The sequence below is a fragment of the Neophocaena asiaeorientalis genome, unplaced genomic scaffold (assembly GCF_003031525.2).
Source record: "Neophocaena asiaeorientalis asiaeorientalis breed wild unplaced genomic scaffold, Neophocaena_asiaeorientalis_V1.1 scaffold105, whole genome shotgun sequence".
Classification (NCBI taxonomy): domain Eukaryota; kingdom Metazoa; phylum Chordata; class Mammalia; order Artiodactyla; family Phocoenidae; genus Neophocaena; species Neophocaena asiaeorientalis.
In genome coordinates, this window is record NW_020172162.1 from 4598942 (window position 1) to 4615595 (window position 16654).

The window sequence follows — 16654 nt, forward strand, 5'->3', positions numbered from 1 at the left end:
TGGAAGGAGGGTCTGTCTCAAATAGGAAAGGAAATTTCTGTATCTGTCTGGACCTTGGTAACCATGTCTGGGCTTCTGGAAGCTCCGATAAACCTGCGGGTGCTCTGTGATGATAGGGAAGAGAAAGCATCTTCCACTAGAGGCAGCTCTACAGCAGGGAAGGAGGGTAGTTATATTTTGAAGGAGTTAGTTATATTTTGTCAGATTATCTAGTTGCCTATTATGGTATTACTATTCTGCTTCTCCCCTAGCGTTCTGTCAGGTCTTGTTTAAATATTTCAGCCCAGACTCAGCTGTTTCTTGGAGGCTTAAGGGAAAAAAATTGAGATTATACTTAGGCTAGAGCAATAAAAGCAGTGCAGCGCCTCCCTGAGGCCAGTGTGTTGGTGATAACGAATTAGTGCGAGAGATTCCCCTAAAGATGAATCACATGGAAAAAGGCAATCGCCAAAAGGAGACCAAGCACTCCTCCTCTCCACTACCATCCTGTAGGATCTGCACTGGCTTTTACTAAGGAGTTGGAGGGTACTTATTGCCTTGCCCTCTCTCCTGTATTCCCAGTGCACTCTTTACAGGGCTTGCATGTTCATGTCTCACTGTCACAGTTGGGTTTTCCAACACACGATATTGGCTTCCCGAAGGGCGGAAGTTGTGCCACATCACTCTTGCCCCAGGACTGAGCACCGGGACTAGCACTTGTTAGGTGCCTAATACAATGCTGGTTGAATGAATGGGTCAGAAGGCCAGCAGCAGTGAAGGCTGAAAAAAGATGTGGGGCCAGAGGGTGGAGGACCTGGAATGCCGCTCTGAACTCTAGGCTCTATGCATCTGGGGGTGGAGGTGGTGAAGGAGTCACTAAATTTTTTTAAGTAGTCATGTTTGCGTTTGAGAAAGGTACCTTTTGGAAGGATATAAAGGATCACCTAAGCATATGGTTGAGGGCAAGGTACTACTAGCAAGATGATGGGAAGATAGTTAAAAGATCTAAGAAATTGTAAGAATTATTTGGATTTAAAAAATAATTGAAGAATGCATTTTCAAAATCAGAATATAGTTTATTAAGACCAGGGAAAGTGGAGGAAAATGCATTATTTTAGCTTATGTAGCTGTTAAAATCATCTCTTTAAAGAAATCTCCTTTGGATGAAAATATACTTTCTGCTTTTTTCAACCTGGAAATATCACCTGCATTACACTGAAGGAATAATTGTGCTTAGATTTTGTTTTAAATTGTGCTTAAAATTAACATTGGCCTGGAAGTTTTTCTGAGGATGAAGAGTCAGTAATTATCCCTGTGGAGTAGCTGGAATAATCTAATATTCAGAAAAGTTCTGACACCTTATACATCATTTCAGGAAAGACAAAGTAAGCTTCAATTTATATTCATTTCAGTAATCAAACAGATATGAAACACGGGAGTGATGAAAAGTATAGTCACCATCCATATTAGGTCCACATGCCTATAAGCATCTTGCTAATAATATTCTAGTAATTATTACCTGAGATATTTCCATATTTTAAATTGCTCAGTAAAAATGAAGTTACTTGTAGCTTGGATGATTTTATCTCTCTCTTCACAGTGTTCATGGACAATTACATAAATGGCTTCACCTCACTTCTGCATCTAAATATATCCACATTATTAAGAACTATGGTGTTATTCGTAGTTAAAAGAATTGACAATATCCTTGAGGCTGAAGATCCATAGAAGGATGGATGCACAGGACATTATAACGGCTGTGCCTAAATGGTTTCCATGTTTATTATAGATAGCAAGCTTCTTATGAAATACTTACTTCTGAACATGTTTGTCTACAGTATTTGTATTACTTTGGCTTTTAAATTCTACTTTTAGTTACCCGTAGACTATGTACAATACTTACCCACATCTTTTTGAACCACATTTTTACATATATGAATATTATATAGACGAACTTACAATGCACATACCCAAAAGCCACATATTTTCTATCTAGATAGGGAGTTGCTTGTAGTGTGATGTAGAATTGTGACCCATTGCTGTGATGGCCTTTGTTGACCATTCCAAGAACTCCCCTTTTATTATGAGGAATTGAGAAGTTTTCATCTAGAAAAGACAATATGCAATAGGTCACTAAAATATTTCTATTTTCTTGATTGATACTAATACATAAAGCACAAACAATGCTTGGTAACAAGGGTTCTCAATCATATTTAGCAATATATTCCAAATTGTAAATATTCTATTTGTTTCATATTACTTTCACTCAAGTGGCCTGTTAAAAAAGAGAAGCTGGAAAGTCTTAGACCTATTTGAGCATTTACCTTTAGTTTATCATCAATATAGCTAAAAACAAGTGTGCTAAGAAAATAGATAATGTAAAAGGAAGAACTTGAAATTAATAATATAAAAGGAAGCACATACCTTTTTTTAGGAATAAAAGTCAGCAAACATTCTTGTATTGTTTTGGCAGTAATATTTTATTCAAACTATCAATGTGATATTAAAAATGACTCCTTGCAGACAAACAAACAAACAAAAAAATGACTCCTTGGAGAAACCTTTCACAGACAGACCCTTCCCCTCACAGCATCTTCTGCAGACCTCTATTATAGTCTTTAAAACACTTTATGTAATTGTTTACAGGCTGTTTCATGTTTGTGAAGGCAGAGGCTTTATCTCATCATCGCTTTACCCCCAGGGCCCCCTAGCACATTACTTGGCACATGTGTGGCCTTAAATATTGATGATGAAAATAAGTTAATTTATGCTTATTTTTAGTAGTCTTTAAACAAATTTTAATTTCAAACCTTATATGGGTTGACCAAGATTTTGTGGAAAGTGATTTTTTTAGTGTAAGATTAATAAGTAAAAAGAACTATATGGTGATTATTGGGCCACCATTTTCAGGAAGAACCATTTCCAGCATGAAATAAGATTTGCCTCCAAACTCAAAAACACAGAAGGAAGTAATAGAAGAGAAATTCAGTAAAGTTTTCATTCAATAACTTTATCAAATTCTGGGAATAATTGAGAGATATGAATATTAACTGTCAAGATTTTCTTAAACTGCAATTGCTGACTATTCTCACTTTAAGTTTCAAATCTAAGACAACAAAGCAATTAAGCCATATCTATGGTGGTTACTTTTAGCTTGTTAAACTGCACACTGAATAAAGACCTCTGAAATCTTATGAAATGAAAATAAAGTATTTTTGTGCAAATATATCTTTATAATTACATTGATACTCCATATTCATTTCAGTGGAATAGAGAATAGCCCATTAATTTCACAGAAAATCACATGGCATAGAAATCTGCCCAAGCAGAGATTCAGAGAGTTTTAACAAAATGGTATTTGTCATTGCTCTTAGATATTATGATCAATTTTTCTTAAATTCTGACAGTAACTGGAAGGAAAATTTATAGAGTTATAACATTTTTACCAAAAATTCTGTGATTATGGGAGAACTTTTAAAGCATTAAGGGTTTAACTTTGTTTGAAATAGAAATCAGAATTCACCTGCTGAAGAAAATCAGTTTCTGAATTTATTTAATATAAAACTCATTCTGATGTTGATAATAAAAGCAACTACTGCTTTCTCAAGTTTGGGGAAACTGCCTCTATTCTCTCTGGTAAGAGAATAAGCAGACAATTTGGGACATTTCTATATAATTTTCTGAAGACAATAATGTCAAGTAGAAACTGGACTTGAATCCTGCAACATCAATTTTTTAAACCTACTGCCCTAATTTTACCAGCATATTTAAATAATAATAGCTATTCACTAATTACTTATTGTTATATAAAAGTAAATTGGGTATGCTCCCTAGCATTCTTAAACTGCTTTAATGAAATATTTTATTTTTTATATTTTTAATTGAAGTATAGTTAACTTACAGTATTATATTAGTTTCAGGTGTACAGCATAGTGATTCAGTATTTTTACAGATTATATTCCATTAAAAGTTATTACAAGATAATGGCTATAATTCCTGTGCTATATAAGATATCCTTGTTGTTCTTCTGTTTTATACATAGGGGTATGTATCTCTTAATCTCATATCTCTACCTTGCCCTTCCTCCCTTCCCTCTCCCCTCTGGTAACCACTAGTTTGTTTTCTATATCTGTGAGTCTGTCTCTGTTTTGTTATATATTCATTTGTATTATTTTTTAGGTTCTACATATAAGTGATAACATACAGTATTTATCTTTCTTTGACTTATTTCACTAAGCATAATATTCTCTCAGTCCATTCACATTGCTACAAATGGCAGTATTTCATTCTTCTTTATGGCCGAGTAATATCTGATTGTGTATATATATATATATATATATATATATATATATATATATATATATATATATATATATATATACACACACACACACCACATCTTCTTTATCCATTTATCTGTTGATGGACACTTAGGGTGCTTCCATAGCTTGGCTACTGTAAGTAGTACTGCTTTGAACATTGGGGTGCATGTATCTTTTCAAATTAGTGTTCTTGTGTTTTCTGGATGTATACCCAGGAGTGGAATTGCTGGATCATATTTTAGTTCTATTTTTAGTTTTTTGAGGAACCTCCATACTGTTTTCCATAGTGGCTACACCAACTGCATTCCCACCAGTAGTGTACAAGGTTCTTTTTCTCCACATCCTCTCCAACATTTGATATTTGTAGACTTTTTGATGATGGCCATTCTGACTGGTGTGAAGTGATACCTCAGTGTAGTTTTGATTTGCATTTCTCTAATAATTAGTGATGTTGAGCATCTTTTCACCTGCCTCTTGGCCATCTGTATGTCTTCTTTGGAAAAATGTCTATTCTGGTCTTCTACCCATTTGATAGGGTTGTTTTCTTTTCTTTTCTTTTTTTGATATGGAGTTGTATGAGCTGTTTACATGTTTTGGAGATATTAACCCCCCATCGGTCATATCATTTGCAAATATCTTATCCCATTCAGTAGGTTGTCTCTTTATTTTGCAGATGTCTTCCTTAGCTGTGCAAAAGCTTTTATGTTTAATTAGGCTATTTGTTTATTTTTGCTTTAATTTCTTTTGCCTTAAGAAACAAAGATGCAAAGCAATCTACAGATTTAATGCACTCCTTATCAAAATACCCATGACATTTTTCACAGAACTAGAACAAATAATCCTAAAATTCATATGGAACCACAAAATACCCCAAATTGCCAAAGCAACCTTGGAAAAAAAAGAACAAAGCTGGAGGTACCACCCTCCCAGACTTCAAAATATACTACAAAACCACAGTAATCAAAACAGCATGGCACTGGCACAAAGATGGACACATAGATCAATGGATCAGAATAAAGAGCCCAGAAATAAATCCATGCACCCATGGTCAATTAATCTATAACAAAGGAGTCAAGAATATACAATGGAGAGGAGAAGGGGAGACAGTCTCTTCAATAAGCTGGGAAAACTGGACAGCTACATGTAAAACAATGAGATTAGAACATGCCCTCACACTATATACAAAAATAAACTCAAAATAGATTAAAGACCTAAATGTAAAACCTGAAACCATAAAACTCCTAGATGAGAACATAGGCAGAACACTCTTTGACATTGAAATATTTATTTTAAAACATGTTGATTGTGTACATGACGTTAGGAATAAATAGACAAGTGTTTATCAGTACTTGAATGGATAGATTATTTGGGTATATTCATAATATTTAACAGTAGTGAAAATGAGAGAATTCCAGCTATAAACGACATGGTTGAGTCTCATAGGCAGTGATGAACGAAAGAAACAAGACACAAAGAATGCCTGCCATATGAGTCCATTTATATAAAGTCCAAAAATAGTCAATAACTCTGTTATTTAGGGATCCATACACAAGTGTTTAACAAGAAAAGCAAGGAAGAAGTCAGGTTAGTGGTTACCTCTAATAGGGAGATGGAGTTATTATTGAGGATGGACAAATGGGGTGCTTCTGGCATGCTGGCAGTTTTTCTTTCTTGACAAAGATGGTAATGTGGGGGGTTGCTTTATAATTTTTAAGTTTTTTAAAAATATATTTTAAAAAATATTTTTATTTATGTATTTACTTGGCTGCGCCTGGTCTCAGTTGCAGCATGTGAACCCTTAGTTGCAGCATGTGGGATCTAGTTCCCTGACCAGGGATCGAACCCAGGCCCCTTGAAATGGGAGTGCGGAGTCTTAGCCACTGGACCACCAGGGAAGTCCCTATAATTATTTTTAAATTGTACATATGCAGTTTCTCTATATAAGATAAATCTCACAATTAAAAAAAATGAATAGCCCTTAAATGGCTACCCAGACCACATTATCTTCAGTTCTTATTTCTACTAAAAAATACTTTTGCATAAGTTAGTTGCATTATTGAATATTGACAGTGCATCAGCCTCTCTGCTTTTTATTAATGTTTACTTTCATTTAAAGACAAGGAGGGACTTCCCTGGTGGCACAGTGGTTAAGAATCCGCCTGCCAATTCAGGGGACACCATTTCGAGCCCTGGTCCAGAAAGATCCCACATGCTGCGGAGCAGCTAAGCCCGTGGGCCATAACTACTGAGCCTGGACTCTGGAGCCCGTGAGCCACAGCTACTGAACCCCATGCTCCTAGAGCCTGTGTTCCGCCTGTTCGCGCCTGTACTTTATCTGTTTAAATGTCTGTCTGTACAAAAACACTAAAAGCCTGGAGTGTGGAAACTTGGTCACATTATCTTTGTTTCCTAAGGTCCTAGTACCATGTCAGCACCTAACTAAGAGTTTAAAGTTCTATGAATAAATAAATGAGTGGTGTCACTTGAATGATTTCATTTGATAAAGCTGTCTCCACATGAATTTAGAAGGAAAACTAGCTTTTACTTTTCCCTTTTCCTTTGGCCATTGATTATTTTTTAAACCTTTTCATTGTATTAAAATATAGACACAAAGAGCCATGGAACACTATAGTCAGAATTATTGTTAAAGTTATTATAAGGCAAATACCCTTTTAACCACCATTCAGACCAAGAAAAAGAACTTTGCCAGCCTTCCCTCCCCAGGTTCTACCTCTATCCCTTTCTTTTTTTACACTTTATCTGTTAATGAACCTAAGCTATTTCACCTCTAGAATTTCTCCCAGGCCAGAGTTTGCTGATTGCACACACGGTGCAGTTCAGCAGGTTTCTCTGTTCCCTGTCCTGTGGGTTCTGTGCTAATACTTGTGTTGAAGATGCAGATTGTTTCACCTCGATTGATATATTAGGGAGGGAATGACTTGAGCATGATGAATCTCACCCCTGCTTTAACGCACTTCCCTCCAGGAGAACCACCAGGCGAATGCAGGAAACTGCCTTTGCTGAACTGAGCTAGCTACCCAGGAACACACACACCTCAGACGTGACCAGCCACATCCGTCACCACGTATGAGCTGCATCCACCCACATCTGGAGTTACAGCTTCCCTCTGGCTGCAGATAATGCTCCTTCCGCCACCTCAAGATCACTCACAAGCTGCAGCTCTTCCCATGCCACCTCCACAGATGCCAAGGAGTCTTCAGGGTAAAGTGCCTTATTTATTATGGTTCTGATGTATTTCTTGACCACATAATATATATAAAACTGTGTTACTGTTTTTATTAGGTTATTAACTTATTTATTAATGTGTCACCGAGGAAGTTTTTTTACCTCAGTTTTGCCATAAGTCCTGTGGTTTTCATTTCATGATTTTACATAGCACAGATTTTTAAGAACACATTATAGCAGAACTGATTGCATTTCTCGCAAATTGGAAGCTAGGTCCAACAGCTTCATCAGACTCTTGTTCTATCCCGTTGGTAGTGTGTCCTTTCAACAGAAGGCTCATACTGTCTGATTGTCTCTGTTTTTGTGAAGTTAGCAGACGCTGATGCAGCCAATGCCTACATCCATTATTTCCCTGGAGGCAGCGAAATGGTGACATTCTAATTTTATTTTTCCTTTCCATTATTAATTGGAATACTTTTATAACAAGATGTCTCCCCTTATCTACAGTTTGGTATAGTTCCTATAGGAAAGGCAAGGTAAATGCTTGATTCTTTACCTATATTTATCAGTTTTCAAGATAATGAATTCATTTCCTATCATTCCCCTAGAGGTGAGCAAGTAGGTTTTATTTTATAATATCATTATGAACTCATGGATTTAAAATGTTTGTTGGGTTTCAATCAACTGTAATTACTATTCAAATTATTTCTTCTTTGGCCAGTGAGAGACTCTTCAAATTGGCTCCTGAGCCCTTTGCCATGACCCCAGTAAATCTTTAATAGCGCTCCTGGCTATCTGATGCCATGATAGCATGACTGAGGTTCCAGGCTCATTTCAAAATTTCCTGTCTCAGAACTGGAATCTGCCATTTGTCCCAGAGGCCCTGGTTTCTTTAATCAAGAAATGACATTCAAAACAACAATCTAAATTCCAGGAGTCCATGTCATTACTCGGCTGGTCATTGTTTGCAGATGAATTCCATGGGCAGAACTATAGATACAGGTATAGATTAGATATAGATATAGATACAGATATGATACTTCTTGAGTTTAAAGTGATATTTCAAATTCAGGACTATGGAATATTTTACTTATTAACCTCTGTCGTATTTCATCTGTATCTCCTTTCTTCCATATTGAAGATTCCAGTTCTCAAGGACACAGGAAATGATGAAATTAGAAATTCCCGTAATTACTTACTTGTTTTTTCCTCATTATATATATAACAATCTCAAAATAATATTAATAATACCATCACCAGTAAAATTTACTGAAAATAGTTTAAAATTTTGCATATATTCTCCCCATTTCTTTCATTTAAAGTAAATTGTTAGACTAAGCATATAGTCATTGTATACCATACTCTCACCCTTTTAATCCTCATTAAATTTTAGTTTTATAAGTAACTATATGATTAATGCTCACCACCAGTTCTTCTTTCAGGGTCCCTCTTGTAATTTGGCTGAATGAAACTCACACTACAGTCACTGATTCCTCAGGAAGGACTCATGACAACACTATTCCCTAAAGTTACATGTTGATAACTCTGTGTGCCCTTTATAATTCAAATTCAGTTTGACTGGATATAAAGTCCCCAGTTCACTTTTCTTTTCCTTGAGCATCCTAAATATATTCCTGTATTTTCTTCTGGCATAAGAGTATGATGATAATGTACTTTTCTTCCCCTTATAAATCACTTGCTGTGACTCACTACCTGCCCAAAGAATTTTTTTCTTTTTCTTTAATATCTAATAACGTTAGTAAAATATGTCTGGTGTTGGTTGTTCTGGTTCAGTATTGTCCGGTACCTGTGTGTTCTTTCAGTAAGTAGTTTCAAGTTTTTAAGCAGATATTTTTACTTGCGGTATAAACATGCAGTAAAATGCATATGTCTTAGATGTTCACTTTGATGCATTTTGACAGTTGGGTATAGTTGTGTAATCACCACCGAAAACAAAATATAGAATATCAAATCCTTTTTTATTTCAGGAAAGTTTTCTTTAATTATAATTCTTAAGTGTTTGTTCCATTCCCTTCCATTGGTTTAATTCCTTAGGAATACTTATCATCTGTATGCTGGATCTTCTCTTTCTATCTTTATCACTTTCTTGTAAATCCTTTTTAGCTTTCTTCATCTCTTTTTGGTTTTAAAAAAATTTCCTTCTTCTACCTTCTACTTCTCTTATTTTTTTTATTTTTGGGCTATGCCACATAGCATGTAGGATCTTAGTTCCTTAACCAAGGATTGAACCCATGCCCCCAGCGTTGGAAGGGCAGAGTCTTAACCACTGGACTGCCTATTTGGTCTTGTGTTCCTTCTAATTTGTTTGTTTCTGAAATTTTCTTTTATTGTTAATTCTTTTCTCTAGTTCTGTAACCTCATGTCTAAAGCTTCCTCATTTTGATTTATGAGTTCTTTCCTGTCTTATATCATTGTCTTCATGTCTTTTAGCTTGTTTTGAAATTGTTACAGTTTTGCTCTGTTCTGTGAGCCTTCTTTCTAGGGTACTTTCATTATCTGTAGCGATGTTACTGTGCTCTTTTTTTTTTTTCTTAAATAATCATGAAAATTTCTGCTGCTTTTTAATGCAACTTTAGTTTTATGTAAAATTAATATTCCTCAATGTTTAGAAGTAGGTGTGGCTTTAGAAGGAAGGTAGTTTTCCTAACTTCACAAAGTTCCCTCTTCTGCTATTTTCATGTGTTGTTCAGCTGTGTGGCAACTTGCTTTCTGAGATTTCCTGACTCTTTTGCCTTTCCCTCTTTATCACTGTTGTCCCGATACCTGCATAATCTTTATTCCATTCCCAGCACTTCTTCCTTCCTGGAAGAGAGGCCTTTCAGATCGGTTTTGAGAGTTCGCAGAGGTTAGACTGCTCCAGCCTCCTCAAGCCTTATGAGGGGCTCCATGCACTCAACTGCTATTGCCTGTTGTGGAGTTCTATATTCTCAGCTCTGTCAGATGCCCTGCTTTCTCTCACATACATGCTGATACCATGCAGATTTTGTGGCTGTTGGTAGTTTGTCCTTACCTGTTTATATTTGGAATTCATGTAGATACCTTGTCACCTAGTTTTGTTGTGTTATCCGTGGGTCTTTAGTTTTCCTATCTAATTTTTTTTGTCTGTATTTATGTTGGGATTTCAAAAAATTAAAGAACTATGCCACCACCACTATCATCTTTCCAGAATCCCCAACAGCAGTCTTAGTAGGATGACTATCAAGGTACCAATTCTAAGTGTGAGCATGGCAAAGTACAAGCCTTAAAAATGTAAATTCCCTTCTACCCCTACAATCCTAATTCTAGAAACTTATCCTAAAGAAATAACATAATTAGGCAAGTGAAAAATTTTATGTACAAAGCTGTACTGAACTGGAATGGGATGCCTTCTCACCTACCCTATTTTAAACTCCCACTTTTAGTATGTGTACTTGTAGTATATTACCCCAAACACTATCTAATTTGGGGTTGTGAAATCATCCAGTCCTGTTAAATTTGAATAATCAATTAAAATGTGACTGACAAAATTTAAAGATACATACCTTCAAATGTTGGTCCATAAATTGACTCTCCACCATCTCCTTTTCCAGCAACTATATCTGAGAAACAGCAATAAATAAACATTAACATTCTGAGACTAAAAAAGAAAATACAGTAATGGCAGGGAAAGAATGCTTTATGATTCCACTTATAACAATAACTAGAGTAAGTTACCTAATTGTTTAATATCTATACCATGAAAATATTTCTATAATGATTTCACTTGTATTTTGTAAGTAGTTTTACATTTATGATCCCATTTTTTTTCCCTCATAACTCTGAATAAGTTAAATTTAGTGCAAAACCTTTGAAATGATGAAGTATTAAATTATAATTGTGGTCACGATTTAAAGAGTGTGTGCTCATATAAATTCTGCTTATTTCACAAGTTATTCCATGATACATCTTGCTTTTCAGAAAAATGGAAAGATTAAGCTAACAGGATGAAATAGGAACAGTAAGGTCTTTTTAATACAAGAATAAAAATAGGTACTCTAAAAAGAATTAATGTTCAAATTTTTATTCCTTGCCCTATGGTGATATAACTCATGTATCTGGTATTTTAGAAAAGAAGTTCCTTTGTAATATAATGAGGTTTTTTAAAAATGATATTTATAGGACTTGTTTCACATGATGTGCATTATATGCATATTTTGGCTTAGGCAATGATCCTACTATAAAAATCCTCCGTGCACAAGTTATTTTATCAATTCACAGCTACCAGGGAAGCAAAGCTAGCTTTAATGAAACTAGAGGTCTCTGAGGTCTGTGTTTTCCCCATCACCCCCTTTCCTTCCTTCAGCTCTGTAGACCACCCTCCTTGAATAGCACGCAATAAATAACTGTTGAAGGACTGTGCCATTTAAACTCAATATGAGTACTTTATAATAAAAGAGTCTGTGCTATTTTAAAGAAATCTGATGCAAGTATGGGGAGAGAATTTATGCAGGACAGGGGCATATAGCATTTAAATTATACTATTCATAAAGCTGGTTCAGAAGTTAACTGATAAACCTTACGTCTCCAGCTACTCTGCCTGATACTTCTGCCCCCGCCCCCCCACTCATCCCCCAGCCTATGGCTATTCTCAGGAGCCTGCTGCAGTAGCCCCAGGCTAAATCCAGGTGTGCAGAACTTGAATGTCCTCTAGCACCAGTTCCTTCAGCTCAGGCAAATCTGCCCAGGCGATTCCCCTCCCCTGCTAACTTATGTAAACACCAGTGACACTCCCTTGCTCTCTGTCTCCAACACCTGCCATTACTCTTGCCCTTTGCTTTAGATCTCCCAGGTGAATATTTTATATTGACACCATTTCAATTAGTATCTAATATTTTTTGGGTCCATAACCCACCCCCTTGAATTCAGCTTTGGATATCTAATATTTCTATACTTCTGGCAACAAATTCAGCAATGCAGAATAGTGGTTAAAAGTAAACGTCAAAGTAAACGTCAAAGTTTTGATTTCAATCTTGATGTTGGTTACCTTTTCCAAAACTGTTTCCTCATCTATATAGACAGGGATAATGGGAAGTGCCTCCCAAGTAGTTCTGAGGGTTAAAGGCAGTCATGTACGGAGAGCACATGGTGTGGTGCCTGGCAGAGTGTCATGCTCCTTCATTAGTGGCCATTATTATCGTGCAGCATCACATACTTATGGAATGTATCCTCTCATTATCATCTTTACCATCATTCTGATGACCATGATGATGATAAAATGTATTAAACTATATCTCAAGAGATCCTTCTAAAGGCAGTAGGGCTATGGGAGCCACAAAGAGGCTTAATAACTGCCAAAGTGGCTTCCTAACTTGGTATTTTCATTAACTTCATACTTCAGAAATGAACAGAATGTATATTTCCTGTTTAACTATCTGTTCATTTATTCATTCATTCTTTTAACAAATTCTTAAAAAGCATCTACTATATGCCAGGCACTGTTCTCCAACCTGAGGATATAACATTGAACAAAACAGATAAAAATCTCTGCCCACATGGAACTTATATTCTAGTGAAAAGAAACAGACAATAAATCAGTTAACAAAGAAATATTAATAGTATGTCCAGTGGTGAAAAGTGCTAGGAAGAAAAATAAAGCTGGGTAAGGGGATAGGAGAGTAGCAGAGAAGGGGGTGAGGAGAGGTATATGAAGAGGAAGGTGGCAGTTTTTGAATAGGGTGGTCATGTGGTCCCTGCTGAGATAAACTCAGCAAAAATCAGAAACAGATCAGGGGTCGATGCAAGGGCATACATGGAGGAATAGCTGGGTGTAGATATCTCAGGCAAAAGAAACGACAAAAGACCTCAGGGCACACATATGCTTGATGTGCTAAGGAACAGCAAGGAGCCTAATGTGTGGAGCAGAGTGAGCAAGAGGGAGAGGTCAGAAGATGAGATGGGCTTGGGGGGAGAAGGACAGCTGCATGGGGCCTGTTGGTCCCAAAGGGCGAGCAATAGTGCCTGGAAGCATCCTAAGGCACAACACCAAACCACACTTAGCTCCTGTACTCCGACATTCTACTCACAGCCCTGTGGGAATCTGACATCTGAAGGAAGAGAATACTTAAAAAGCTTGGCACTCTCAATATACCATGTCATTGAATCCTCACCACAACCTGTGATATTATAATTATGATTAAGAAACTTATTCAGAGATGACAAGTGCCTTATCCAGCATGGTACAACTTGTATGTATCAGTTTGGATTTGAATTTAGTAACCAGAATTTCTTTTCCAAACTGTCCTTAAACATCACTGCCTTGTGATCTGAAACCATGACCTGAGACCTATACACTTACTATTTGGAAATTTTACTTCAAATAAATAGACAAGTAACATGGCCTACTTTTCCCAAACTTTGCTCTGGGGCTCACAGCGGTGAGGGAAGGTCTAGCCAAAAGCAAAACAAAGAAGAACACAGCCTCCAGAAGCCCAACACATCAGAGTCAACACTGAACTAAGTATCAGGAGACACTGATATGGGCCCTTTTTTAAAAATTTTCTTTTTTAATTAATTTTTTTTTTTGGCTGTGTTGGGTCTTCGTTGCTGCTTTGGGCTTTCTCTAGCTTCTTTGGGCTTTCTCTAGCTGTGGTGAGCAGGGGCTACTCTTCACTGCGGTGCACGGGCTTCTCATTGCAGTGGCTTCTCTTGTTGCGGAGCACAGGCTCTAGGCACGTGGGCTTCAGTAGTTGTGGTGCGCGGGCTCAGTAGTTGTGTCTCACGGGCTCTAGAGCACAGGCTCAGTAGTTGTGGCGCACGGGCTTAGTTGCTCCACATCATGTGGCATCTTCCTGGACCAGGGCTCAAACCCATGTCCCCCGCATTGGCAGGCAGATTCTTAACCACTGCGCCACCAGGAAAGTCCCGATATGGGCCCTCTTGAGGATTGTTTTATACTAACAAAAAATGGAGAACAGTCTAAATGTTCACCAATGGGAAATTAATTAAATTGGCATAGCACTATGATGAAAAATTAGGCAGACCCTAAACATTTTACATGTTTATGTATATTGACATATGAAGATGAATACTACATAAAGTGAAAAATAATAAGGTTAGAAAACAGTATTGGTAATATCTTATTTTAGAGAAACTGAGGAAAAAACAGTTGATTTACATACAAGATACTTGGAGTAAATCTACATTTTCCTCCTTATCAGCCTCAGAATGTTCCAGATTATAGAAAAATAATGAAGCATTATTAATTTAAGCCCCTGCATATTTCATCAAGTTCAAGCAAATCGCCTTCCACGCTAAGCCAATTAATTCTAAATTGCTGCCCGATTGCTCCCTATGGGATATCTCCTAAAAAGCCTCCAAAATTTAATTTTGTGCTGCTCATCAGGCACCTAGTCTGTGTAAAGCCAAAGGACTGACCTGAATAGAAAGCAAAGATGCAGACCAAAATGCTTTAGATCTTACTTCAGTTGTAACAGTGTAACATCTTTGGTGAGAAATAAGCTGTTTTTCTTTCATTCTGTTTTCAAATTCCCACCTTTAGTATGTTTCTTAAAAGCACTGTGTTTTGGACTTCCCTGGTGGCGCAGTGGTTAAGAATCTGCCTGCCAGTGCAGGGGACACGAGTTCGAGCGCTGGTCCGGGAAGATCCCACATGCCGTGGAGCAACTGAGCCCGTGTGCCACAACTACTGAATTCAGTGCGCCTAGAGCCTGTGCTCCGCGACAAGAGAAGCCACTGCAATGAGAAGCCCGCACACCACGATGAAGAGTAGCCCCCGCTCGCCACAACCAGAGAAAGTCCACGCGCAGCAACTAAGACCCAACGCAGCCAAAAATAAATAAATAAATATTTAAAAAAAAACAAAAAAAAAACACTGTGTTTTCTACATACACCTTTTTTTTAGGTGAGCATTTAAAATTATCTTTCGGTTAAAAAAATGTTATCCTACTTTTTTCTTAATTTTTGAATTTTTTTTTAATACAGCAGTTTCTTATTAGTTATCTATTTTATACATATTAGTGCATATATATCAATCCCAATCTCCCAATTCATCCCACCACAACCCCCACCTCCCCGCTTTCCCCTCCTTGGTGTCGATACATTTGTTCTCTACATCTGTGTCTCTATTTCTGCCTTGCAAACTGTTCATCTGTACCATTTTTCTAGATTCTATGGCTTAATGTACGATATTTCTTTTTCGCTTTCTGACGTCACTCTGTATGACAGTCTCTAGGTCCATCCGTGTCTCCACAAATGACCAAATTTCGTTCCTTTTTATGGCTGAGTAATATTCCATTGTATATATGCACCACATCTTTATCCATTCATCTGTCGATGGGCATTTAGGTTGGTTCCATGACCTGGCTATTGTAAATAGTGCTGCAGTGAACACTGGGGTGTGCAGGTGTCTTTTTGAATTATGGTTTTCTCTGAATATATGCCCAGTAGTGGATTGCTGGGTCATATGGTAATTCTATTTTTAGTTTTTTAAGGAACCTCCATACTGGTCTCCATAGTGGCTGTATCAATTTACATTTCCCACCAACAGTGCAAGAGGGTTCCCTTTTCTCCACACCCTCTCCAGCATTTATTGTTTCTAGATCTTCTGATGATTCCCATTCTAACCAGTGTGAGGTAATACCTCATTGCAGTTTTGATTTGCATTTCTCTAATAATTAGTGATGTTGAGCAGCTTTTCATGTGCCTCTTGGCCATCTGTATGTCCTCTTTGGAGAACTTTGTTTCTATTTATTTCTGCTCTGATCTTTATGATTTCTTTCCTTCTGCTAACTTTGGCTTTTGTCTGTTGTTCTTTCTCTAGTTCCTTTAGGTGTAAGGTTAGATTGTTTATTTGAGATTTTTCTTGTTTCTTGAGGTAGGATTGCATCGCTATAAACTTTTGTCTTAGAACTGCTTTTGCTGCATCCCATAGGTTTTGGATCATCACGTTTTCATTGTCACTTGTCTCTAGGTATTTTTTGAACAGAATGTTCCGTGTGCACTTGAGAAGAAAGCGTAATGTGCTGTTTTCGGATGGAATGTCCTATAAATATCAATTAAATCTATCTGGTGTATTTTGTCATTTAAAGCTTGTGTTTCCTTATTAATTTTCTGTCTGGATGATCTGTCCATTGGTGTAAGTGAGGTATTAAAGTCCCCCACTATTATTG

At 36.9% G+C, this 16654-nt stretch overlaps 1 protein-coding gene and 1 long non-coding RNA gene across 4 annotated transcripts in view; one reads left to right on the top strand and one right to left on the bottom strand.

The window, feature by feature from the left end:
• Window positions 1-16654, top strand: part of LOC112406678 (uncharacterized) — a 38530-nt gene that overhangs the window by 10670 nt on the left and 11206 nt on the right. Inside the window, exon 2 of the long non-coding RNA XR_003004604.1 lies at window positions 7287-7523. This is a non-coding gene — a long non-coding RNA (uncharacterized LOC112406678). The remainder of the gene's footprint in view (window positions 1-7286; window positions 7524-16654) is intronic.
• Window positions 1-16654, bottom strand: part of PPIL6 (peptidylprolyl isomerase like 6) — a 31342-nt gene that overhangs the window by 3292 nt on the left and 11396 nt on the right. For 2 of the 3 annotated variants that reach the window (XM_024755598.1, XM_024755608.1), the window contains 2 exons: window positions 11030-11086; window positions 1950-2085 (listed from right to left, as the gene is read on the bottom strand). In XM_024755598.1, coding sequence (XP_024611366.1) covers window positions 1950-2085; window positions 11030-11086 — 193 coding nt within the window. Of the gene's footprint in view, window positions 1-1949; window positions 2086-7801; window positions 7900-11029; window positions 11087-16654 lie in introns of those variants that run through there. The other variant, XM_024755614.1, reaches the window with a different exon arrangement.